The sequence below is a fragment of the Diadema antillarum genome, unplaced genomic scaffold (assembly GCF_040938485.1).
Source record: "Diadema antillarum isolate AM-2024a unplaced genomic scaffold, OU_Dant_1.0 seq00001234_RagTag, whole genome shotgun sequence".
NCBI lineage: Eukaryota > Metazoa > Echinodermata > Echinoidea > Diadematoida > Diadematidae > Diadema > Diadema antillarum.
Window position 1 is genome coordinate 636,801 of NW_027272022.1, and position 27,263 is coordinate 664,063.

The window sequence follows — 27,263 nt, forward strand, 5'->3', positions numbered from 1 at the left end:
GATGTTCGTTATTTATTCTCATTCTTCGTTCTGTGAGTGTCAGCAGACTGATTGCATTCTTTGACAAGTGGAATATTTCATCAAATGTTTATTTCATGTCAGGACTTTCTTGATTTCATTCTGTTGTTTAAGCAAAATTAATGGAACTTATCTCCGGGATATCCACTTTCCCCATACCTTCACCCCTCCCCTCCCCTCCCCCTCCCCCCCCCCCCCCCCCCCTGCTCATGAGATGCATCATTATAACGATATAACAATATACAGCAATCATAGGAATTGCTATCACCATGATTAATTTACGAATCCGTTTCTGGAAGGGTACGAAACCGCAAATTAATCCTTTGAGTTTCATCCTTTGTTGCTTGCTGTTTTTTGTTTATTCTTTTACTTATTTATTTTTTATTGGGGGGAGTGGTCGTTTTATACATGCCATTGACACTAGGTTTTGATGGACAAACAGCAACTACACAACCATAATTCATAACATGTTGTCTGTCTCGGGTAAACCAAAAACAACAACAACAACAACAACAACAGCAACAACAACAACAACATTAAACAAAACTAAAACCAGTGCATAAATGATTCTGTATTTGAGGTCGAATGAAAAATGTCCCTAACTTACCAGTTACATCGTTGGAAGAGGTAGATGAAAAAAAAATCAGATGTTGAATATACTGGTGCGGAAAAAGCAAGAAATTAATGGTTCATTTGAGTGAAATCTAACATTTTTTTTAGTATAATATGAACTCTGAAAAAGTCATATTACCGAGAAGGCCACTAAGTTACGTCAAAACAGAAAGTCGAATTCTAATCACAGATTTTATCATTCCCGTTTTTTCGTCATTCCTTTCCCCTGTTCCAACAAAGAATGCTGTAATTTGTCTTTATTGTGGTTGGACTGTGTTAGTCACTGAAACGTGGTATGGTCAACACTGTAATGGGACTGACACATCCCGTGCAAATTCCAAGTGCTTTCCTATCCGAAACGTGTAAAGTGCAATGACTTTTCCATATTTTAATTATCGGCTGGGTAGTATTACCTTTCTACCATCTATACAATTCTTGAATATCTGTGCTGACGACATGACTGTGGTATGATAAGAATTGCTATATTTTCTATGTTTATGCCATAAAGTGGAGTTTGTACACTGGTCTACTCAGGATGCTGGCTTGTAATGTTTCCCCATTCGATATCAGAAACTTATCGACGTTATACCTTTGTTACTTTCTAGCAATTGCACGATTTATTATCTTATGTGATTTTCAATTAATATCTCGTTAGTACGTAATGATATGTTTCCAATGCCAAATACGTCAGAGAAAGTGAATGAATACCCAAGCCATTACTAACCTTTTATATTACTCAACATGCAGCTGAGCCTTGAGCTAGATACAAGTAATTCTAAAGCTTCATTAATTTTACCACTTCAGCATGTTCAGGGAGTTCCGTTCGCTGAGATTGAGTACTATCATCAACAGTTCTCAACAACTACTACATAATTGACTTCTCTTACTCAAGTTATTTGCAGTAAACCTTACAGCTTTGAAGAGATTTGAGAATGTAAAAATGGAAAAAAAATAAACATAGGAAATGAAAATGTCTGTGCAACATACATTAATTTTCACCCCAGAGCAAGATTTGCCTGTGATTTATGTTTCAATATCTACATGTGTAATTGGAATTCTGAAAACCGTCAAAAGGTGAGCGGACTTCTTAGTCTCATAAATCAAATTGAGTAGCAATTCGTTCCCTTTCGGCTGGGCCATTGATGAATCCAAAAAATTATAAACATAATACGCATTTTGTGCATTTCTAATGTCATATCATCATTATATTATTTTGTATTATGTCCTGAGGAAAAAAACAGCAACAAAGATCGTGTACTGAAGACACTCAAAAGTTTCACCTTGACATAGTGACGAGTATTAAATACTGCCAAAACCATTCCATGTACCGGTAGATAAAGTTTGTTATTATTAGAATATGGGAAGAACTAGGAACAGTGAGGAAAATGAGACAGAGAGAGAGAGAGAGAGAGAGAGAAACACACACACACACACACACACACACACGCACACACACAGACGGGGGAGGGAAGGGGAGAGAATATGGACGAATCCTTCTCGGTATTCATTATGCGAAATATTTTCCTTCGCTTGTGTGACATTACGTACGATGATATTACTAATGCTCGTCAGTCCTTTAAAATCTCAAAACTATACAACATTTTGTACGTGTATCATCTAAAGCTTCCACTATGTGATAGACATAGACTGTGGATGACCACTGAAATGTATGTTTGCTATTGCTTTCATTTCTTTTCTTTCTTTCTTTTTTGGCAATCTTCTCCGCACTTCAAACATGTCAGTTAATATGATATACATTTTTAACAGCCAGCAGCATAATGGACTCCAAAAATGAACACAAACAAGTACAAACACATTGAAATCGAACATTCCAATTCATAAAAATTGTTTATTATAATCAACATTACGTCCCTAAAAATCTGAATTCCTGTCGCGATACCCGTTAATATTCGTACCGCTTTCGCCACTTCTTCCGGAGCGGAGAATACAGGCAGAAAATCTGGTTCAGACCGTTTAAAGGGGGGTGGAGGTCTTTTGACGCGAACAGTCACTGGTGCTACTAAAAGTCAGAGATTGAAATTTGCAATATGGCATGGCATGGCATGGCGGATTAGTTATTCCATCTGCGCTCTGCGCTCTCGGATTACCCACCAAAGCGACTGTAAACATATTCAAATATATTCCGGCCCACAGCTCATCGTCCACAGTGCTCCTGTCCTCGTGCCGCCCGGGTGAAGCAGCAGTGGAGCTTTGCAATGATCGTACCTCACGGCATTCTTCAGTCATGGGTAATTACGGCCGTCGGTGATTGGAATGACTCCTGATATAGACAACCCCCTCCCCTGAGGGGGAGGTAAGAAAATGTTTCTTGAAGCAGAAAAAAAAAACCCACCATAATAATGTGTGCTGTGCGATGAAATCGGGAGTTTAACAGTTTAACAGGAGTAGAGTTTGTGTATTGTATGTCTTGGCGGACTGTTATAACATAATGTGAGAGAAAATCTTAATGGTTTAGGAAGACATTAATAGACACATAAATGGTTGGAGGGGGTTTCACTATTTGTAAACTTTGTTACGCTTACCTCTAACAGCAATTACAATTCAAATGAATTCATATTTACTTCATATCAAATTACTGAACTATCAAACAATACAATGATAATGATAATAATCTCGGGTAGCACCTTCCAAAAGCAGAGTGCTTGTCTATAGCAAGGTGCACCCTTTCTATACTCATTAATAAGATTATGACAATTAACGTGTATATGAACAAACAATATACATCACCAGATACGACATAGAATATCCTTGAATAACATTTAAACATATAGAATTAAAAAAAAAACTATGCCAGTACTCACTAAAATGTGGCTTTAAGTTCTCGCATCTAAAAGTCAGCAAATAGTTTTCGCAAACGCTGAACTTGTAAATTCAGGAATTATTAGTGAGTGTGCATTGATGTATCAGTGAATCACATTAGTTATTTTGTTTCTAACGGAGAATGGAGTTCAAGTGTATGTAACCGCACGCAGTACTCAACGAGAGCTGTGTTGCTTGACGAAGAGGCCAAAAAAGAAGAAAAAAGAAAAAGAAAGGGGGGGGGGGCGGGTAAGACTAGGGATAAGGAGCTTCGCAGAGGTATCCGTTGATGGAGTTGTCAGAAATGCACCCTGCATACTTATAATCGTAATGAGCGAAGTACAAGACGCTCTGCACTTGAGAATTGAATTTGAAATAATACGTGCTCCGACGACTTGACCGCTTCACGTTTATTTTCTATTTATCTTTTTGTTTTTGTGGTGGTTGACGTTGTGTCTTTTATTGCTGTTTTCTTTTATTGTTGTACTGTACTGGTCACCTACTTGGCACATCGTACCCAATGTCTGATTACATCCTCTGTTGACATGACTGCATGAGAGCCGGTTTTCTCAACACTTTGGTATACTTGGTTGCCGGATTTCCACAAGTTGTGTGGAAGATTTCTCGTAACAAAGTGAGATATATCACAAAGCTTTGCAGAAGGTCGACAGTCTGAGGACCGGTGTCGGATTGGGGGGGGGGGGGGGGTGGGGGGGGGGGGGAGGGGGAGATTTAGGGGGTTTAACCTCCCCACCTCCACCCCCACCTCCACCCCCACCCCCACCCCATCCCCATGTGTGCAGACCCACACAGTATGTTCCTAATAGTCTGTCTCAGGCTCAGCCCAACGGCCAAAGATTAATTGAAGAACTTTTTTGTTTTGTTTTGTTTTTTATTTTGCTTGTCATGACCCATCGCCATTGGGTCAGCCCACCTTAGCAAAAAGCTGAATCCACCTTTAAGGAATTGTGTACCATATCAGGAAACCAACGTCGGTTTACTTTGTCAGGCTTTCGTCGTGACGTGTGCAAAGTACAAACATAGGTACATGCATTTTGTACAGGGATACACTTTTTATATGAATGCATGTGTTATATGTGTCCTTATTTGCGGGGGTACAGAGAACGCGCGCGCACGCACACACACACACACACACACACACACACACGCACACACAAAGAGTACTACACTATTCGCTTTTATATTTCGGCATGCTTGTGGGCATAGAATACAACAGGACGAAGCAAATTTATGAGTGAGTATAGTATATACAATTAATATTACTACACTTGATAAAATTGTTCATGCTTAAAGCTATACCTATGGATTCTATGAATACATACAAATTCTTGTTATATATCAACATACAATTCTAGAATTTCTATGTACTCATACCCACTCAACTCATAGGTATATACATTTCATATGGTTTTACTGGTCACATCTGCTCACATCTTGCGATTGGAAATATTATCTAACATGTCTAAAGTGACTCCGTGTCGGTCCAATGGGATGACGCTACCTAGCTATACAATGGCGCCTCACCTGACTCGGAAAACAACAGCCACTAAAACAAGGATTCTAAAGGTTTCAACACTATCTCCGCCTTCCTCCCAACCGGTGCACTCCCCCCACCCCCCCCCCCCAAAAAAAAGTGTCTAACTATAATTTACGACAGTAATATCAACAGTAGTCATACCTTATTAACTACCTTATCAACAAGACATGCTCCCTGCTGGAGAGTATACCGGCCCTCAAAGTTTATTGGAGTAGGCAATCCTTCGTAAGCATATTTCTGTCATATATTTTATTGAAGCGTTGCGTGTCGTATTTTCAGCGTGCATTATAGTGTGTGTGTGTGTGTGTGTGTGTGTGTGTGTGTGCATGTGTGATAACTAGTGGATTTCTATTTGTGTCATTTTATAGTGCCCGCACATGTATTGAGTGTGTGTGTGTGTGTGTGTGTGTGTGTGTGTGTGTGTGTGTGATTGTGGGTGTGCTGGTGTAAGGCCATCGATATTGAATTATTTCGTGGAAGTAGACGAAATATGCAAGGTGCAACCCAAATGTGTAATGAGGAAGTGCATTCTAGATTACAGTTTCTCCAAGTGAATGGTGTATAGTAAGAAGTGGTCGAGAGGTAAATGTCCGTTGGTCGTAATTGTCGAAGGATTTTTTTTCCTTACAAGAGAGCCGCCATGTGTTTGTTAATGTGCGTCCGTATGTGTGCATGTATGTGTGTATTACTCTGTCTGTCTTTTTTTTTTTTGCTACCGCTTAGGGAAATTTGTTGTTGTTGTTGTTGTTTTGCAATTTTTTTCTCTATGAGGGGATTGCATTCTACAAGCTCTGCTTTTTAGCAGTCCCCTCCATTTCCAGCAATATCGTTTATGCATTTACCACAGTGACGTAACAGCTATTTGTATTCTCTGTTGATAATTTACCTATATTTTTCTTACAATGTTATTCTGTTCATCGCATTGTGGTACTGATTTCATGGCGTCTGTGTATATGAGCGTTTCTTTGGATTTCTTATTTGTTTGTTGGAAGTGAAATAAATCAACTTGAACTTGAACTTGAAGGATTTGATTTGAGGTAGTCAGGAGTTCCTTGGGACAGGGATGATGTGCGCGTAAAAAAGTGCGACCAATCAATTTGTAAAGTTTTGGTGACGCCATCGCTGGATAAGACAACTACATTTTGTGGACAACGATATAAAGAAAATGTAAAGAAATGTCAACATATTTTCAATTTCTAATAGCATAATGAAAGAGCACTTGACTTAACTCTTTTAAAAAGTAGGTGGAATAATAATGCCCTTAACATCACCATGCCAATAACAATTGGAAAAAGGAATATGCACTCAATTTTCATTTAAAAAAATTGTGGCATTCTCTTTATACCTTTTTTACGCCGTTTTCCATACGTGACGTCACAAACTGTAGCATAGCCCCCTCGTCCAGCGATTGCTGCACCGAAACTTTAGAAAACTTTTGAACGGATTGTTCGAGTTTCGTCAAACTGTCACCGATGTATTCAGCTGATATATGTATTGCTGCATTCACTCAATGCACTGTATAAATTATAAATATATATACACACTCAGCAAAAAAAGTAAGTTCCCCCCTTACATTTTTGGATATATCTCAAAAAGTCATTTAGGGATGTTCATAATTCGAACGGGAATGGATAGGGAATTTCATTACTTATAATATGAATGGCATATCATTGTCACCAGATATCATTATTGGTGTAAAAAATCGCACTTTATGTCAAAATGCAGGGGAAAAAAAGTTGCACTTTAGGCCATAGGGAGCATATTGTATACATTTCTTATGTAAGTTATCAAATGATCTTTTTAAATTGTGTAATACTTAGGAATTTCTTCAGGTACAATGTGCTTCCCTATTAAACAGATGTTATGTATACTTTTTGAAAAATAGGCCTTCTCAATATGAAAATATTGGTAGAAGCCATGTGATTTGCAATTCCAATTTAGGTTGATCACATTCATGTGCCTGTGGGCATTTTGCATCATGCCCTCAAGTTGTAGATCAGTTTGCTGAGGAAAATGGCATCGAACGTATGGAGTGGCCTGCAAGATCCCCTGACTGTAATCCAGTAGAGAATCTTTGGGATATCATTAAGTGGAAAGCGAGCAAGAAGGTGAAAGATGACACTTCACTGCAAGAATTTCAGCGCATCTTGAAGAGAGCATAAGCCAACATTGAGCAGCGCCAAGTACAAACTTTAGTTAACAGTATGAGGAGGAGATGGCGGCTGGTCATTGCGGGTGGTGGACATATCAATTATCAAATACTTCACTATATGCTCATGAAAAGAAGGAGATAGAGAAATATGCAATAACCCATGCTTAAATGTTCAGAATCATGAGTGATTGTTTGATTATTTGTGTTAAAGTCATTGCAAATCACTAAAGTGCAACTATTGTTTCTATGCATTTTGACATAAAATGCATTTTTCACAGCAATAATGATATCTGGTGGCCATGATTTGCCACTCATGTTATGAGTAATAAAATTCTTTATCCATTTCCGTTTGAATTATGAAAATCGGTTGAATACTTTTTGAGATATATCCACAAATGCTAGGGGGGAACTTACTTTTTTTGCTGAGTGTATATATAATATATATATATATATATATATATATATGCCCATATCCGTACCTAGTGCAGGTTTTGACAATAACTTTTTAATCTGGTGGCGCGTTCGGGCCACAAAACCTTATTCATTTGATAATTTCGGTGCCCTCAAAAAATGTAACAACAGGAAATAACAGGAAGTATTGAATTTTATTTCTATATTAGGTGCCCGATCGTGTCACTAAAACATAATAAAACCCTTGTGAAAATCCGATGGCCCGATATCAAGTTTTTGCGGCTCCGGGCCATCGGGCCACCTCTTAAGTCGAGCCCTGACTAAAGGCATAATCAAACATTATGATATTGCTCGTAAGCACATGAGATTACGCATGTCCCTATCGCTTGATTTCATCTTCAGCAGGCAACCGCTATTTCTACAACTACGATGTTCAAAGGTCGTGTAGATGGTTAATGATTAACCCAACGCCTTTGTTTGTACGAGAACGTTGAATAGGGCTTCCACGTGTTGGCCGTTGCACACAACAGGCACTTCCATTGATGCAGCGTAGAAGCATGTCTTGCAGTCTCGATGGAATTCGACCTTCGAGTATAGCTCACCAAGCAATCTTCCCGAAACATTGCTGTGGAATATATACTTGTGCAAGCTTTATCATTAACTTTGGTAAAGACAAAGTACAACAATATAATCCAAGGCTGCCGCCAAAAGTCAACAGCGCTTCAAAATCCTGTAATGGTCCTCTGAGTTAGTTGCCCTGGTAATGGCGAAATCAGTATGTTTCAAAACATTTTGCTCATAATAGTTTCATTCCGTCAGACTATTCGTTGCATCTTGCCATTATGCTGTGGTAAGCCTTACTCCTGTGTATTTCATCTTGTAGACAGGTAGTTTTTCGACATATTGCGATCACAAAGGGGATAGATGATCATGGAAACAAAATCTGGAGTCTCAACGTTCCCGTGGAAGAGGTACGTCGCCTACATTCTCGTGCTACTCGTGTGTGTTTGTATCGTGCTGAACGAACAAGTTTCCAAATCGCATCAAAGTGGTCCCTTGATCGCCCAAAAGGAATCCAGATTTCGTCTGCTATTTCGATATCCCGATGAAAAGGACATTGGGCCGGAAGTGACTCTCGTGACATCGAGAAGCGACGACCAGGCAAGAGAGAGTCTAGGTCAGGGAAAACCACACGACTACGATCGAACGATATCGGAAGAATCGTGGCAAGCAGCAGGCGGTGAGCCTCGTGGCAACGAACGCTCCGCAGCAAACGTCAACGATTACGAGGAATCGATCGCAGATATCTGGCAAGAGCAGGATGACAACCTAACTTGGCAGAAATACGAGGCTGAGTATCAGTCTCTGGAATGGATCACGAACGAGAAGGCATTTCAAGAATGGAGGTATGTAGTATCTGCCATTCCTATATTGGTGTTTCTGTTATTGTCTGTAGGTCTGTAGAACATAAATCAACATTTCCCTACACGCCTCATACCGTTTGTTTGATTAGCGATTTCCTTGCTCTGGACCTATAGGCATTCGATATTTGAAGTCTTTCACTCTGTACATTATCTTGGTTTCAAATATGAATCATATCAAGTTACTATTTTGATTCGTGGATGTATTCATCAATGATAAGATTAGAGGAGACAATTCAACAACGCCACCTGAACCACAACCAAGAGAAGTCATAAAAGTTACCATTAGCTCTTACAATACATAATTACAAGTATTAAGAGATTAAAGAGTCGGTTATTGGTCCGAGGTTATTGGGCCTCGTATTTGCATCATAATTATGTTTTGTTTTGCAGAACTGGTCTGGAGATGTATGGAGTAGATTCTCAGAAGAACTTTCTGGTCACGCACGATTCCGTGGGGCTGAAACAAGTTCTACCCTTCTATCTCACCAGAGAGCAAACGTACTCTGTAAGCGAGTACTTCCTGAAACTAATTCCAAAGGTATATAAGGTCTATTGTTTTGAAACAGTAATATTCCGTCTTCCTTTTGTAAGAAATTCCTGTCTGATAATAATGAGTGTGAAGTTGATATCTGTGTTAGTCTATCAAAGTTGTCTACTTTGGGAGATTAGCATTAAATCATTTACAATATTTCTGTATTCACTGTATATCTAAATTTAAAAAAAAAAAACCTCTACATCGACAAGAAAACATGTCAGCCATCGTATATTTGTTGTACGGCTCTGAAGACAATGAAAAAGAATGTCATTGATGAAATAATATGAATAATATGCTATACTTCTGACAAGTATTTAGAGGAAACGAAGAAAAAGTAAGCTTTTTCATATTTCCAGATAAGAGAGAATACAGCACTTGGCATTGATTCTTTATCGTGTAAATAATGCTTGCATACCGTTCAGAAGAAAGAAAGCGACTGTGTGGTTATAACGTCAATTCTTTGTCTGGTTCTCTTGTATGATAGGAAACGCCTTATATTGGTCCAACCCTGGGAAGGTGCGCGGTTGTCGGAAACAGTGGGATTTTGGAGAAGAGCGGTTGTGGAAGAGCTATCGACTCAGTCGATTACGTATTCAGGTTAAACATCAATACTCTGCGGAATCATTTAATCCATCCCATCCATAACTTCATTTTTTCGTTTATTTCCTTCTTCCTTCCTTCCTTTCATCCTTCCTTCCTTCCTTCATTCGTTATCTATTCATTAGCATGTTAATCGTCCATCTATCCATTGTTAATTCATCTTCATCGGTTCATTTATCTATTTAAGATTCCATGACTTAATTCATTTAATCTCTTCATTAGGTCAAACAATCATTCATTTGTTTATCCATTCATTCGTTCCTATTTTTATTAGTTCGTCCATTGGTTCATCCATTCAATCAGAGACGTTGCCACTTTCCAAGTCAATGAACCCATGTCATCTACATATATATCTATTCATTGTATGCCACAAACTGTAAAATGCTCGCGTAGTTAATGCCATGGGCATAAAATCTTGTGTCAATACACAAAATATGTGTCGTCGTAAAATAGAGCAGTGGAATAATAACAGATGTACGTATGCAAACAGACACATACAATGACACCGACATAATATTACAATGTACGTACGATTCTGCACATGCTAGATGAAAGAAAGATGAAAACTAATAGTTGTATATTCTGTATAGTAGAACCTGTGCGAAAAACACTAACCCGTTCAGGTGGCAAGTTTTATATGCTCGTTTTTCACAAATTTGCAACATTCCAGCAACAATATATACTTCAGGGCAAAAAGAGCTTAGATGTCGCTTCGGACGACGAGATAATGACACGAATCAGCTAATTGGAATCACAACAGTGGATAAACAAGAAAGCAAGAAGTAGAAAAGCAGTTGAAATAAGAATGTGATAAAACAGTGTACGTACACATACAGTACGTGGGCAAGGCACGATACGTTTTCGGGCACCGTCTGATTTCAGTGCAGTTATCAGTATTCACGTGACTTTGTACGTGTATTATGTACGTATATATATATATATATATATATATATATATATATATACACTGTAAAAACATCGGTGTTAGATTTAACACCGATCAAACTTCAATAAAGGACCACACCCACAGGTGTTAAAAATGCACTGTGATGGTGTTGACAAGTGTTCACCTGACACTTCGTGGTGTTAATTTGACACTGTACCTGGTGTTATTTTGACACTGTACTGGTGTTAATTCAAAAATGACACCACATGGTGTTGATTTGATATTTGTTGGTGTTAATATCAATGGTTTAACACCCGTCCAGCTTCAATAAGAGACCACACCAGCTGGTGTTACTTTGGTGTAAATTTATTTTCATATTTTTTCAAAAATCTAGTATTTCAATGTAAAATTCGTGATCGCCTTGTTTAAATCAAAAATCAACAAGAAGTGCAGTTACTAAGAAACTCTTCAAAAAACAGTTTTTTTTTTCTTTTTCCGTCTTTATTTTGCTTCTTCACAGATTAACAGATACAGAATTTTGACATTGCTGCATATATAAGTACCGTATAATGTTTTCTTTTTTGCAATGGTAAAAAAACAAATTGTAATACAATGCAAGGGGGAGGCTAAAAACTCCCTCATTTATACCAAAAACAAAGAACCGAGTCCACTCAGCTTGTTGGGCTCAGCCACAACCCCAACATATTCTCAGTCATGTTTCAGGGATGATTTAATCGTCCCTGCAAAACTTTCCATCCCCACTTGTCTACAGGCCGAACAAGCCAGTCCAAACAGAGTCTATAATCATATTGATCATGACAAGTGCAGAGGTTTGAAAATCTGAGTTAAAAATGTAATTGACTGTAATTAGAATTTAGGAATGTAACTGAGCCCAATTGCAAAAAACAGTTTAAAATTTGGAAATGACACCCAGAGGTGTTAATTTAACACCATAAACGAGCACCGAAAATTTAACACCAGCTCGGTGTTTACTATTTAACACCGGACTTTTTGCAGTGTATATATATATATATATATATATATATATAAACCAAATATCCTATGAACTTCTATTAAGGTCTATTTAGTTTCTCTGGTGTCAAACTGGACAAGAAACTTTCACAAACAATATACAATTCTACTCAAGAATGAAAAACATACTTAAGAAAATTAACACTGAGAATATAAGATTGAATGAAAACAGCCATCAAAGGATGTGAAATTATATTTACATTTAGACCGATCATATATATATATATATATGTATATATATGTATGTAATATGTATATATGAATGTGGTTGGGATTATGTGTATGTGCATCTACTCATACGTTTATGATGCTTAGCAACCTTGACTTTATTATAGAAGAGAACTCAATCACGTCTCACCCATACCGAGAAATATCGTGTCATTTCATTTTCGCATGGGTTCGCAAAGTTGATTACTACGTGCTAAATGTCAGCTGTCGAGCAGCACAAATCGCACAAGTCCACGAGCTCAGAAATGCAATAAGTGCTGCGGGAAGTTCACGTCTGTCTTGCCCGCGGGCACCGGCAGATGCACCCATTGTCCGTATTATACGCTTGGCCGTGACTCTTCCTGAGCGTATCATTCGCGAGAGGTGTTTACATTTTAGCTTTCAATGTTTATAAATGCGTGGGACTAAGACGTGGCACGTGGCGTCTTGACCTTCTCCCCCTTTCCCTTTCATCTCGTTATAGGAGGCAAAGACTTACCCTCATGTCAATGCGAGGTTTATTTTGTTTAAAGCATACCTAAATTATGGATGCCTTCCTCGTTGAAACCCACTGGGGAGTTAAATTTGGCTGGATCGCGCGGTGGGTTGGAAATGCCCTGTAGACGGGCACTGCATTTCGGACACTTTCCTAGCAAAAAGGATTTCTCTTCGTCGTGATTTTTGAACAACCGTGCTGTAGTAGATGCGGAGGAATATATTCGCAAAGTTCACTTCTTTTGCAACTCTTTCTCTGTTGTTATGGTTTTTCCCTTTCTTCACTTCATTGCAATTTTGCGCAATAGACCTGAAATGTCGAGAACAACCAAAATCTTTTATTACTTCACAAGTTAACGCCTACTAGTATTAGTCACATGCCTTGAGATTGCACAGTCTCGAGATCAGTGTAAATTGTTATGCTACCATATCTTATAATTCACAGATCAAACTGGAGATTATTCCGTTCGGATCCAGTAGAATGTATAAACATGAAGCATAGGTATATAACATTGGTATAGACACAATTACAATCTTTATCAACTATTTTCTATATCAACTGGAAAGCACTGCTTAATGTTGTTACGAAATATCAAGCGCAATTATACTACTCAGCGGTAGATGATCTAGCAGTTTGTGCTTGTCGTAAGATGATGACGGTAGTGATGTCCTTTTTATACATGTCCTTAATCCGCGGCGCCACTTTGACACACGGACAAGCAGGAAATAAACGTGGACCGGATTATGATGTTTATCTTTCAAGGGTCTCATCCTGTGTATATAAAAAAGTAGCCAACAAAGACTTTGGCTGCTTCCAAGGGAGGAGAGACCGAACACAAATATGGGAACGTATATATAGACCCTGAAATGACTGTGGAATAAAAAGATGCAGCGACTATGGTGCGATGGGGAAATGGTATAATTACCACAGAGGTGGAGGATTTTAAGAGACCCGGAAGTGTGTGGAGAAGGGTGGTGCGATTGAATCGATACATTCGAAAACCACACCTAACTCAGCCTGCTAGAATAGATTTATAGAGTATAATACTACATACGCCTACGAATAGAATCCCCATCAGCGAATTGTTATGTGTATCGAAGCGTACGCTTATCTGTAATGTTCGACTCCATTCAAGATTCTTCAGCTGTGTGTGTACTTACATAAAGATCAGTATAAAATTCGTTACGGGAATTCTCAAACATTTTCGCACTATTTTTGCAAAGAAAACAATTATGTTTACTGGACCCAGATACTGGAATGACCTCCCGCAATATATTACTTCTTCCTTATCCTTATTCACCTTCAAACGCAAACTAAAACGGCTATTACTTAGTGGATACACACTACCCGGCTCTTAGCAACATTTTTTTAATACCCCCAGTCTTTTGTCTTTGTCCGCAGCTCCAAGTTATTTAATGATACCGTTATAGCACTTTTTTTGTAAACACGGCGAAATATGTACAGTCTCGTTTAAGCGATACTAAAGTATTCATGTGGTTCGATAGTTCGTTCTTAATACTGATTTTGCACTGGTACAATTTAAGTTGGTCGAGATAAACATGTCTGTTCTCCGTATAATTTCATGCCTATAAATTCGGGAACCTACAGTTTTTGCAAGCATCATTGCTTTTATGTAGGCCCCATCATATTTCTGACATTGATTTGTGATATCCTCAGATGATAATGACCATTTATATTTGTGTGTAATGTTTGTTTGTCTTTTTTTTTCAAACATAAGATATGGTTGTATATATTTTGTACTTTTGTTTTATTGTCAATCATTTTGTAATCCCATCACTGAGAAAGTGGAAATATGAAATAAACTTGAAACTTGAAATATAGGCCTACGAATCTGGCTAGCGTTCCCATTGCACGAATTCCCACACTAACGGCTTTTTTAAAAGTGCTGCAAGAAACGAGGCTGTTGAACTTTTATGAAGGATTGAAGGGGAAATTCAGTCTAAATATAAGTTAGTATGGTAAGAAAGAGTAAAACATTACGAGTTCAATGGTATAATTTTGATGAAAATCGGATAAAAAAAGGAAGTTATGATATTTTGAAGTTTCGCTCTTTTTGAGGGAAACAGTTCTTGAACAGTCAATATGAATATGCAAATGGAAAAGTGAGCATGTCATCCCCTCACAACTTATCATATAATTTGTACATAAAATTTTGAAATTTCCAGTTTTTAATTCAAACACAATTGTGCCCGAAGCTCAAATCCTCGTATATCTAACTGATCACTATTCTGAAGTTATTCAACAAGGAATAACATCATGTTTCAGACTTCAATGACAGAAACATTGAATTTTCGTCATTTTTTTTGTACACGATCAATGGAAAATATTGTGATGATATTGCATGGTTTGTTCACTCATTTGCATACTTATATCCACTGTACAAGAACTGTTTTGCAGATATTAGCAAAACTTCAAAATGTCTTAACTTCCTTATTTTTCATCCGATTTCAGTCAAATTTTTACCGTTGAACTCGTAAGATTTTACTCTTTCTTATCAAATCAACTTATATTTGGACTGGATTTCCCCTTTAACTGAAAATAAACTGAAAATTATAGCCTTTCATTATGGAAAGCACGTTTACATCACGATATGGTAAGAATAAAGACTTGTAAAACCTTATTCATTCTTCATCTCCAAAGTTTCAAAACAGAATTGAGACTGTAGATATGCAGGTTTACTCTTCTGCAGTCAAATACATCTCTCAATAAATGTTCACATCGAGTTCATCTAAATTTCCTCTTTTTGTTTCACTAGATGCAACGTTCCGCCCTTGAAGGGTTACGAGGAGGACGTTGGATTGAAGACGAATCTAACCACCATGAATCCAAGCATGCTGGAGTTCGAGTTAGTATTATTTTCTCCTGTTTGATTCGGTCAACGAGGCCCATCCTCAAAACTCTTCCGGTTATGATCTTAACACTTCAAGAATATACATATTTTTCTCCATAAATTCTTATTAAAAGTACGACTGTTTCAAATTATGACCTGATGACTGTTAGTTTGTACACGCGCATATTACACAATAATCAATAATATTTGATGTGATATGATTGCATTTCAACTATACACTCGCAATTTCACCATTTTTTCAGATAAGTAAGATTTCTTTGTTTACCGTGCTAAACAGTTTGATAAAGATGACGAGAAGTTGTCAATGCAATTATCTGTCTTGGAGACAACAGTGATCTTATCATCCCGCCGTCAATTCAACACAAGCAGATAGCTCTCATAATCCAGGCCACATTATACTAATGATGCACAGGATAGAGTGTGTTAGTGAAGGTGCGGCGCGCTCGAGAGTATTGACAATGGTGCGACATGCACGAGGCGCAGCCGAGTGCATGTTTGCAACCGTTGTCAATACTCGAGAGTGAGCCGCACCTTCACTAACGCCACGAAATAATCCTGTGCATCATTAGTTTTATAAAATGGGTCGAAAACTAACAGCATTATTCACGTACCTTTGTGGGTCAATACCAGTCAGCTACATGTAGCACTCGCTCAAAAGTCAAGATGTCCGAAGATGTTCGTCCCAAACATTTACGCACGTCGCACTCGGAAATCCCGCACACTAAGTACTGTACGTACGTACGCCACGTACTGTTATGCACAAGAAAGGCCGCCGGCTGTTGTGGCAGCCCGCGGCCCGAACTAGAAGTTGTTTACAGGATTGACAGCGCGTATAGTAGCGCGTGACGCACTTGTAACAACTGATTGAGTGCGCACTGCTAGTGTAAAACATTGTGACGTACGTCAGGCCAGGGAGGTGGAAGAGAGACTCTTCTTAGTGCTTACCTGAAGAAAATAATGCACGCACACGTGACTCATTTCAGCGCTTCCAATTGGCTACATTCTTGAACCCATTTTATAAAATGACGATAATGCATGATGACGTTATACGAGCGTTTAGTGACCATAATGAGTTTAAATGTTTGTTACGTTACTCAAGCCAAGCTAATGAAAGCCATCTTTATTTGCATGTTGCTAAGTTCGCAGGGGTCAGCGTCCCTAGTACGTCACCACGACGAAGCCTACAACGTCGTCCTGGAGCCTTACAACGGGGTTCTGGCCCTACCCTGCTTCAGCCACATGTTCTTTCTACGTCTGTGCTTTAAAGCCATCAAGCAGTACTACCGCGAAAACGCCAATATGACGCTGATGCATCCCGAGCACTTCAACACCGTCTGGGATTTCTGGAAGGATAGAGGGATGATGAGTCTACCGTCGACAGGTGCATAGATCATAATTGCATCAGCATATGACATCCATATTTGAAAGAAGAAAACGTGGGTACATTCTACGTTTCACGTTGGGTAGGCGCGTGGCTTAAAAAAACAACAACAAATTGTGAAGAAGTATAGAAAATGTAATAAAAGGGTAGATATTAAAAGCTCGTGCCACAACATACACTATTAGTGTTGACGTCAGTACTCACATCTGATTGTTGGGTTTCACTAAGATTAATTGGTATCGTGGAAAGAGACCTTGTAAAGTTGCGAAGTTATTAGACCTGTTTATATAAGATTATGTCTCTATATGAGAGATTGTAAAGCAGGAAACCTTACTGAATTGGCTTAATTTGCCCGCAATGTTTTTTTTTAAGATTAAGAATTAATGGATGAGTGGATGAATGAATGAATTGATGGACGGATGAATGAATGAATAGATTAATGAGTTAACAAGCAAGGGAATAGATCACTGAAAACATGACCTTTTGGACATTCTGAAATAGGCTGTTATGGAGTCCATTTGGCCCTTTGTCCCAAAAGGACTGGTCACGGCACAAAATTAGTAGTCTTGTTGTACAGTTTTTTAAACTTTATATTGACAATGAATGTTCATATTAATCATATAGGGCTAGGGCTAATTGTGCAACGTCTTGAGCATACAGTCAGCTGCAACTGCTCGTCTGACAATGTCAATGTTGCGTTATCTCCAAAGTTATGTCTATCATAATTCATTGGTCTAGGATTCTACATTGTCAACGTAGCAGTCACGCTGTGTGACAAGGTGGACCTCTATGGTTTCTGGCCTTTCTTCAAGACCGGTCTGTCGGGGGCTGCCAAGGAATTGAGATACCACTACTATGAGGATGGTGCGTGGCGCCAGACGCATGACATGCTCGGGGAATTCAACCGCCTCTTCCAGCTGCACAAAGATGGGGCGTTGAGGATTCACATCGGGAAATGTGCGCGATGAATTTTCTCCCACTCCACCACTATGATCCTGTTCACCAGCCTGTATTATAGATATCCGCCTTGAAGGATGACGTAAGATTAAGTAAGGTTTACAGTGGATCCAACGAGAAAGGTGCGCATTTCTACTTGTGAGCACGAAACCAGTGGTGTTAAGAATACACTCGCGTCTTCCTTAAAGTAAGCTTAAAGTCAGCAACACACACAAAATGAAGAAACAAGTGGAATTATCGATTTCAGTATTATTGCTAATAAAACGGCCTCACTAGAGGCTTGAGAGGTATTGGTCTTCCGTTTCTCTCTCAGGATCAAAAGGGCATAACTCCGCACACAAGGTTATGGCACAGACCATGCGATTCAACACTCCAATATAGCTTCCGGGAAGAAGAAGAAGAGGAGGAAGAAGAAGAAGAAGAAGAAGAGGAAGAAGAAGAAGAAGAAGAAGTAGAAGAAGAAGAAAAGAAGAAGAAGAAGAAGAAGAAGAAGAAGAGGAAGAAGAAGAAGAAGAAGAAGAAGTAGAAGAAGAAGAAAAGAAGAAGAAGAAGAAGAAGAAGAAGAAGAAGAAGAAGTAGTAGTAGTAGTAGAAGAAACAGATTTTGATAAATGAAACATTGAATATTGCTTTGTTCTCCAAGAGGGCTGTAGGTGTTTATTTCTTTACTCCAATGGCTGTATATTGACTTCATATTGAAGTGAACTCCTGCCATTATCAAAGATCATGCGTTTCCGAGCCATATTTAGTTTTGTGAAAGAGAACATAATGCCCTCGCCCAGTAACGAGGCAATTAGGAAATTCGGTTTATCGAACCTTCGGTCTACAGGACTGTAACCGGTATATACCGTGATGTTGGCAGACAAAATCATGTTTCGGGCGCTTGTCAGGTCAGAACAACATCGGATTCCGTTCAATACTGTTTTAAGGTTAAAGGAGGAATTCGTGTGTATATGAGATACATGATATGATAATTTACCCAACATAGTGAACCCCTTGCTTCATTCTTTCAGATCAACTCCCTTTCCGTTGGTTTTTGCCTGTGTAATTCCACAAAGTACCTGATGTAATGGGCAAAATTTCCTGAAGGGATTTGTATGCATATGAGATATATGATATAATAATTTACCCAACGTAGTGAACCCAGTGCTTTGTGTTCCTTTTGGATCAACTCCCTTTCCGTTGGTTTTTGCCCATGTGATTTCACAAAGCACCTGATGTAATGAGAAAAATTTCCTGAAGGTTTAATTATATGCCATGCACAAATGCGAGCATTAATCCAGATGTCCTTTTCCATTCATGGATGCAAAGAGGAATGCGTATAATGTATAACTACATCTATATATATATATATATGTATATATATATATATATATATATATATATACACATACAGTGCGTATAAAAAAAAAACGCAACAAGATTTGACTTCAAATTTGTGAAGATTGTGTTGATTTTACACCAAAGTGAGCAGGGACATCTTAAAACCACATATCTCCTCTTTCCAATGACATCTTATTTATTCATACACGGTCATGGATGGCTGAGTAATCATTCTTTTTGGACAATCATTGGGTCAAATTGGACTTGGGACCAAGTTTAGGTACTGCAAGAATCAATGCACCTTATTAGAAATTAACTAAACAAATGGAATAATGAAATTAATTTTAATGATATTAATGATCACAATTAATGAAATTGATGAAATTAATGATCGTAACTTACCATCGTCTTTTTTCGGATACTAGTATCTCTTTTTAATATTATATTCCATGCCCCTCAACATGGCCACCATTCCTTTCCACACAGAGATTAGCTCTTTTCTGCATCTCACGCACAGCCCTGAGAATCATTGGGGATTGGTGGCGTAGAGCTTCAAACTCATCAGTGATTCTTTGTCTCAAAGTTGCAATGTCAGGTGGAGGGATAATGAACACTTTGCTCTTGAGATAACCCCAAAGAAAAAAGTCACAAGTCAGATCCAGAGATTCTGGTGGCCACTCCACATCATGATACAAGGCAATCACCCAATTTCCAAATACCTCAGCCAATCTGTTTCTTACTGCAACCAGTCGATGGGCTGGTGCGCCATCCTGTGCCCACCATATAGGCATCAGAACACATCCCTTTGTTGCACAGAAAAATTTTCCATTAATTAAGGAATCACATTTTCATTTGAAATTTGTAAGTATCCATTTCCATTCAGGTTGTTTTCAAAGAAGAAGCGGCCTAGGAGCAAACCGTTTCCACAAAGTCCAGCCCAGACATTCAGCTTTTCTCTACGAAATCGACGTCATAGGGGTATTAAATGCAGAAACTGAAACTTGGTCCCAAGTCCAATTTGACCCATTGTCCAAAAAGAATGATTACCCAGCCATCCATGATCGTGTAAGAATAAATAAGATATCATTGGAAAGAGGAGATATGTGGCTTTAAGATGTTGCTACTCACTTTGGTGTAAAAATAACACAATCTTCACAAATTCGAAATTAAATCTTGTTGCGTTTTTTTTTTTTGGATACGCACTGTATATCTGATTTTACCCAACATTTCAGTCCTGAGAAGTGAGGATGAAATTAAAAGGAAAGGTTTTTCCTCTCGTCGCTCATCATAGAAACATATATGCTACAATGTAGGCATATTATTGTTTGTGTACATCAAAACTGTAAATAGAATAAATTATCTATTTCCGCTTTTCAGTCTCTTCTCCAGCGCTTCGCTCTCTCACTGTCTACGTTTATCACTCCCACCGTGTCCATGCCAATAGTATTGCAACATAGACACCATGCGCAGGAGGCACTTCATAACATGAAATAAGTGTTGTTTTAAATGAAATTCTAGTACATGAATGTATGATATGATATTATTTTCGCGTTAAAAGTTATTCGTCATCTAAAGTTCATGAAGTTGCAGTGTTTTGCCGGGTACTTCCGTCTTCTTATGATCTCCAGCATCGTCCTTGGAAAGGTCATGTAGAAACTGTGCAGCCCTTTTTGGATAGTCTGATAATGCTGCCCCAGATCCCGATGATCGAACGAATATACCGCTTTGTGTGAGTGTGTGTGTGTGTGTTTGTGTGTGTGTGTGTGTGTGAGAGAGAGAGAGTGTGTGTGTGTGTGTTTGTGTGTGTGTGTGTGTTTGTGTGTGTGTGTGTGTGTGTGTGTGTGTGTGTATGTGTGTGTGTTTGTGTGTATTTATTCTTCCCAATCTCCTTTTTTTAATCTTGAAATTATCACCGCTTCATTTAAAGAGATCGCATAGTTTTGGTTGAGACCTCACTTCAGGTTTCTAACATTTTTTGGTGAGATAATGATAATGAGAGAATGAGATACCCTCCCATGAAATATGAAAGAGCATGCATAATTCCAAGAGGAATTCAAAGTTTATTCGATGAAAATTGCTTTTGAAATGGCTGAGATATCGAAAACAGAGCAATCATGATGAACTGTGGGACCCACCTTTTATTTGGATCGCTTTGTTTTACTTTGTCTTTTGATGTCTCTGCCATTCTAAAACCGATTTTCATCAAATAAACTTTGAATTCCTCTTAGAATGGTGTCCTCTGTAGGTCTACTATTTTATGAATAGTTTCTTGGTATCTCAGAAAAAGTTAGAAGCCCAATCCCCATCTCCACCAATATTATACTATCCCTTTAAAAGATCCTTTTAGTAACTCATTACAATTGTATCCCAGAGTTTCGTCTTGGGTAGGAAGAATCATGGGATGCCCGATACACTGTGAAGTGTGCACACTGAAAAGTTTTAAAAGTTAAATCTTTTAGCTTGTTGGCAGATCTTCAGGGGAAACATAATGGAACTGGCTTACAGCACACTCTGTTATTTTCACCGGCTTCGAGATTAAAATCTGTAAAATTGATGAAAAAATTATGGTATGACATTAAGTATAATTATCATTGTACTTCTCTGTACAATTGAAAGTAATCAGGTCTGCATATTCATTGCTTTCCGATTACATAATATTGCGTAATACTTATCGGGTTGACGTGTGTAATAACCTTAATTTGTTTTTGATTTCAGAAATTATCAAAGGTTCCGATACAATGTAAGAAGCTGCAAATTACAGCCTGGTAGTGAATCTATCGAAAAAAGGAGTATAATTCGCATGATTCAGTTTATGCAGGTATTTTCTCCCCCGTTTGATTGCAAAGTAATGGTCGGTTGTCAAGGCAACTCTAATCTCATTTTGTCTACGTCAAATGTTATGAAAGAAAGTATGAAATGATTGTGATGCATATAGCTAAGAAAATCCTATTTGTTTAGCAGTGCATTTTGAAGACCAGTCCCTTTTGAAGACAGACTTTCATGTCCTTTTTTCCTGCTTCTTCATCTTCTTCTATTACGGTGTTGTACTTGCATCTTCAGTTTTTTTTTTTTTTGCTTCGATTTAAAGCGCCTTGAGCATTTAATTGGAGTGGAGAATGGCGCTATAGAAATTGTATGTATGTATGTATTATTATTATAAGAATGAAAGTAACTGTATAGGTTCTATGTAAGCGGAGGCGAAGAATCGCTAGGTCGATCCATACGAATGTAGGCTGTATCATAACATCCTTAACGTGTTAGTGCACGTACTGCAACAGTTGCAGCAGCACAAATATGCCTACATATTAATACAGAGAGGATTAAAGGTAATGGTGATGATCAGGATGAAGATGAACAAACAAAAAGTATGCAGACGGAAAGAGGAGGGGGTAAGCTAATTAAGACACACTGTATGGGAGAGTGAAAAAAACATGTGAGCAGAGATGATGGGAGACTTATTGCTGCATGTTTTCTAGATTCAGTGAAAATATGATAATCTGATCAAACGGGTGAAAGAAAAATCTTCAGTTGTCGATATTAATTATTGACAAGGCTCATCTTGGACCCTTGATGTCTCCTTGTTTCCGACTGCCCATCTAGAAAACGATTTTCAATTTGCACTGAAAATTTATTAAATTTTCCTTTATATGGCGATAACAATAATAATAATTGCAGTGCTTATAGTGTATAGCGCACAACACAAAGTGATAATGTCCCTATGCGCTCAAGAAATGGAAATATTATATAAAAACATACAATTCCAATTACAGTAATGATATACGCATCCTTCACACGCCGGCAGATTGAATTTCCGCTTCTTTTTGTAACCTTCAGATTTCGTGTGTCTGAATAGCGGGCAGCAATTTAAAAATGTAATTTTAAAAAAAAATGAAATAGATTTAAATAGCGATATTATCAGTAACGTCATCTTACATAAGTGTATCTACTCTTCAGCAGCGACCAACGTGACTGTGTCTGATATGAGCAAATGGAAAAAGATAAACAAAATCTAACTTGAAAGATTATATTTTTCTTGGTCAGATTCTTTGGAAAATATCACGGTTCCGTTTTGTCAAATCTGGGGGGCATTTCATGAAGGAACTTGTCGGATGAAATATCTGACAAGTCAATTACATCCGACAAGTTTTGAGAAATTCTTTAGTCTGATTGGCTGATTTCTCTGAACTTGTCGGATATAATTGACTTGTCGGACATTTTATCCGACAAGTTCCTTCATGAAATGCCCCCCAGATTGGAGTTTCACCTTAAAAACCGCTCACACCAGCAATTTGCTCTCCTTCTGAGATTACGTGATCTTTACACCTAGCGTGATCTTTGAAGAAGGTAGTGCAAAGTTTGCTTAAACACGGCTCATGTCATTTCCGCCTTAGACAAATGTTAATTATCGTGTCAAATCAAATTGGTCGATGTTTTTGTTTCCCGATTTGCAAAATACAACGAAACAACTGATCGAGAGGCTAGTCAGTCGTTGCTGATTAACTCGTTCCGTGCCACTCTGATGTTTGAGCTCACACTGCGCTCTATGTAACCACACTCTCACACATGTTTATCAATCAAACAGCACGAATCCAATAGGTTTCTCTTAAGGTACGTTCGGTTATTACTGTCACACAGCAAAGAAGCATTAAAAAAATGATTCATAGCCTCCAAAATGTACACATGATATAATAAAAACACAAATCCAGGGGCTCAGATTACAGTATACTCCCGAAATATGATTCGGACATGCTGGTTAATGTTCGAAAAGATCACTTCAATTACGTGTCAAAGAGTTTCCTTTAATTTTTTTTTCGAGCGTAGAGTATCTGTCTACTTATCTTTGATTACCACACACAAAAACACACACACACACACACACACACACACACACACACACACACACACACACACACACCAGTATATATATATATACATATATATATATATATATATATATATATATATGTATATATGTATATATATATATATATATATATATATGTAATATATATATATATATATATATAATATACACATAGATATAAAAAAGATTACGAAGTAGGGTAGTAATGCATTTCAGTCAAACAGTGGTATTATATTCAAACCAAATTTTCGACGCATACACAGGTCTTCTTCAGGGTCGACATGAGCAATGTTAAATATTCATGGAGAAGACGTGCGTATGGGTCGAACATCTGGTTTGAATACCTAACACTGTTGGACCAAAATGCATTACTAGCCTACTTCGCCATCCTTTTTGTACTGGTACCAACACGCGGACTACAAACATCTTCATGTCTCGATTAGATATAGGATATAGATATAGATATTGGCGTTCCATGCCAAAAGACCCTGGTTCGATTCCCGGCGAAGACCAATCCGTCAACTCGTGCACTCCCCCTCCCCCCCCCCCAAAAAAAAAAAAAAAACAACAACAACAACAACAACAACAGCAACAACAACAACTGCCAAAAAAAAAAAACAGGAGGAACAGGAAAATGAATAATACAGTGTAATTTCAAAGCTATACGCACCGTTTTCTTTTTCTTTATATCTCACATACACAGACTATATGAAGAAATATTCTCATGACAATTTTCTCAAGAAAGCTGAAAGGATATATTTCAGGAGGTCCTGGAAATATAATTGCCTGAATGTCAAACTGCATATCTGTAAGTTATTGATAAATTTCGATAAGGTCACACACTATGCGAATAGATTCATTACTTGATGAGCCGAAATTCATCAATGACAAGTCATGAAATCACTTTATGTCGTTTTCGTGCGCATGAGTCATTCCGCAATATTCTGAAAGAGCCTTGCTCTTTATTGATCAGCGCCGTGCACGTTAAAAATGGAGATTGTGCGCTTTCCGCGAGAGCATCGTATATAGCATCAATTATGGATGGCTTGTTATATTAAATATCAGATAGTAGGGAGCATTCTTTTAAAATAGGACGACATTAAATGTTTTCACTTTGATCTAGCGACGAACAATGGTAGTTGCAGCTTCCCTTTTCATAAATATAACATGGCAGTTGTTGATAACTGATGAGTGATATTTATCAGACGTATTTTTGTATAGGATGTTTCTGCGTATGAGGCTTTATGCCAACCCCTCAAGGCAGGTGTCATGAATAAACAAGTGCAATTTTCCGTTTTTGCTTACTGACTATCTAGACGCTCTAGCTCTTTCATGATCTCGTTTCGTCCTTTCTAGGTAAATCAGTAGGGGAAGCAATCAAGCCCTGTTTCTATGTTGTCATTGCCTGTTCATTCGACGGGACCGTCGGCGTTTTATTGAGCGGGGAACAAATTGGTTTTATGTTCACTTGAGACGAGTTACCCTATCTCACTACATTGCACTCTTCATTCACTCTCAGCAGGCCCTACATCATCAGCGATATATATTTGCAGATATAGTCTCCGCCAGTGGGCTTTAATTGTTCGTGTGATGATAACGAGATAAATCATGGAGGCCGAGGAATAGGAAACTCAAACTGAAAGAATTCATGAATCAATAGATGACTAAGCAAAACAAAAGACATAAATTCACACATGATAATTATATAGGCCTATCATTTCACTGAGAGAACAATGAGATTGTATAATCCACAAAACGCAATCATCTAATTCCTATGGTTATACTCTTAGTATCGCCGATAGGTGAGTAAAGTAATGCCATTTAATCATGCTTCCGTATACTTACCTTTTTTGTTTTAAACTTATCCTTTATTTTGTATTACGATGAAATCTATGTATTTGATATCTGTAATATACTTATATGTTTCTGTTGGAAATGAAAAAAAAAATAAATGAATGAATAAATGAGTGAATTTATTGATCAAAAAAATGGAAAGGAAGCCGTCAGTGTATACTGAATGCATATGAACCGACCATTCCAATATCACGACCATTGACGAAATTATCGGAGCAAATCGATCTACACATGACTGTGTAAAAATCACATGTCGTCTAGACATCTCACAACATAAAAATATTGACTGCTCTGAGGGCATGGTTCAAACTATATTTGCCCAAACATGCCAAAGGTGATTTCTCACCGGCACTATGCCCCCGAGACGAAGTCTCGAGGCATAGCACTGTTGAGAAATAGCCGAAGGCATATGTAGTTTTATCCGTGGCCTGCAAAGAAGCAGTCTCTATTTGTTTTATATAACACACACCACTTGAATTAAGATATCTATGCTGAATTAAGGCATCGAAATGAAGTTGTGCTACCGACCAGAGAAATTACACGAGAAAGATACGCGCCCAAGACAATGCTTATACGCGCGTCTTGAAAAACCGCAAGCTGGCTGCCGGGCAGCTAGTACATAGCGAAAATGTTTTACAACACCTACCAAGAATTCAGCTATCTGCCCGTCACATGATTATGCAGCTAAAAGTTCCATATTGCCCGCTGTCGCTGTCAGTCGAGCAATTTTGTTTGAGTAAAATGGATATCGCAAGGCTGACGTCACCAAATCCAAAAGGAAAGTAAAACAAAGTGGTCGTAATAAAAGGTGGGACTCACCTTTTACTAAGACCATTTTGTTTTTGGATATCTCAGCCATTTCAAAACCGATTTTCATCAAATAAACTTTTAATTTCTCTTAGAATCGTATGCTTTTTTTATTGCATATATAAGTGGTTTCTTACTATCTTGCAAATAGTTACAACCTGAATCCCCATCTCAACCAGAATTTTACCATCCCTTTAAAGTTAAAACCACCTAGCCACACTTACACTTCTCTGTGATATGAAGACAAGAAAATGAATGCTGTATCAACTTGTTCTCTGTAAAAGGGACCCACTCGGAAATGGTGGGTACAATGGGTTAAATCATTAAACCGGTTGCACCTCTACCCTGTTATTTCTACACTGATCATCTGTCTGATCAGCTAAGAAAAATGAGTTTGTTTTGATTTTACATGTTATTTTCACGCATGTCATTCGTACTCTGTGAACGGATAACAT

At 38.1% G+C, this 27,263-nt stretch overlaps 1 protein-coding gene across 1 annotated transcript; it reads left to right on the forward strand.

Moving 5' to 3' along the window:
- Window positions 1-8,138: 8,138 nt before the first annotated feature.
- On the forward strand, window positions 8,139-18,385 carry LOC139745087 (alpha-N-acetylneuraminate alpha-2,8-sialyltransferase ST8SIA3-like). Its single transcript, XM_071655508.1, has 6 exons — window positions 8,139-8,977; window positions 9,386-9,533; window positions 10,015-10,127; window positions 15,528-15,617; window positions 16,763-17,004; window positions 17,743-18,385. The coding sequence occupies exons 1-6, from the start codon at window positions 8,496-8,498 to the stop codon at window positions 17,970-17,972; spliced, it is 1,305 nt and encodes a 434-aa protein (XP_071511609.1). The 5' UTR covers window positions 8,139-8,495; the 3' UTR covers window positions 17,973-18,385.
- Window positions 18,386-27,263: the final 8,878 nt, after the last annotated feature.

Bases quoted from the DNA above. Each gene is read 5' to 3' on its own strand.
- LOC139745087 (XM_071655508.1), top strand. From the start codon at position 8,496: ATGATCATGGAAACAAAATCTGGAGTCTCAACGTTCCCGTGGAAGAGG. The intron at 10,128-15,527 runs GTTAAACATCAA...TTGTTTCACTAG, and splicing joins TCAGTCGATTACGTATTCAG to ATGCAACGTTCCGCCCTTGA. The intron at 15,618-16,762 runs GTTAGTATTATT...CATGTTGCTAAG, and splicing joins CCAAGCATGCTGGAGTTCGA to TTCGCAGGGGTCAGCGTCCC.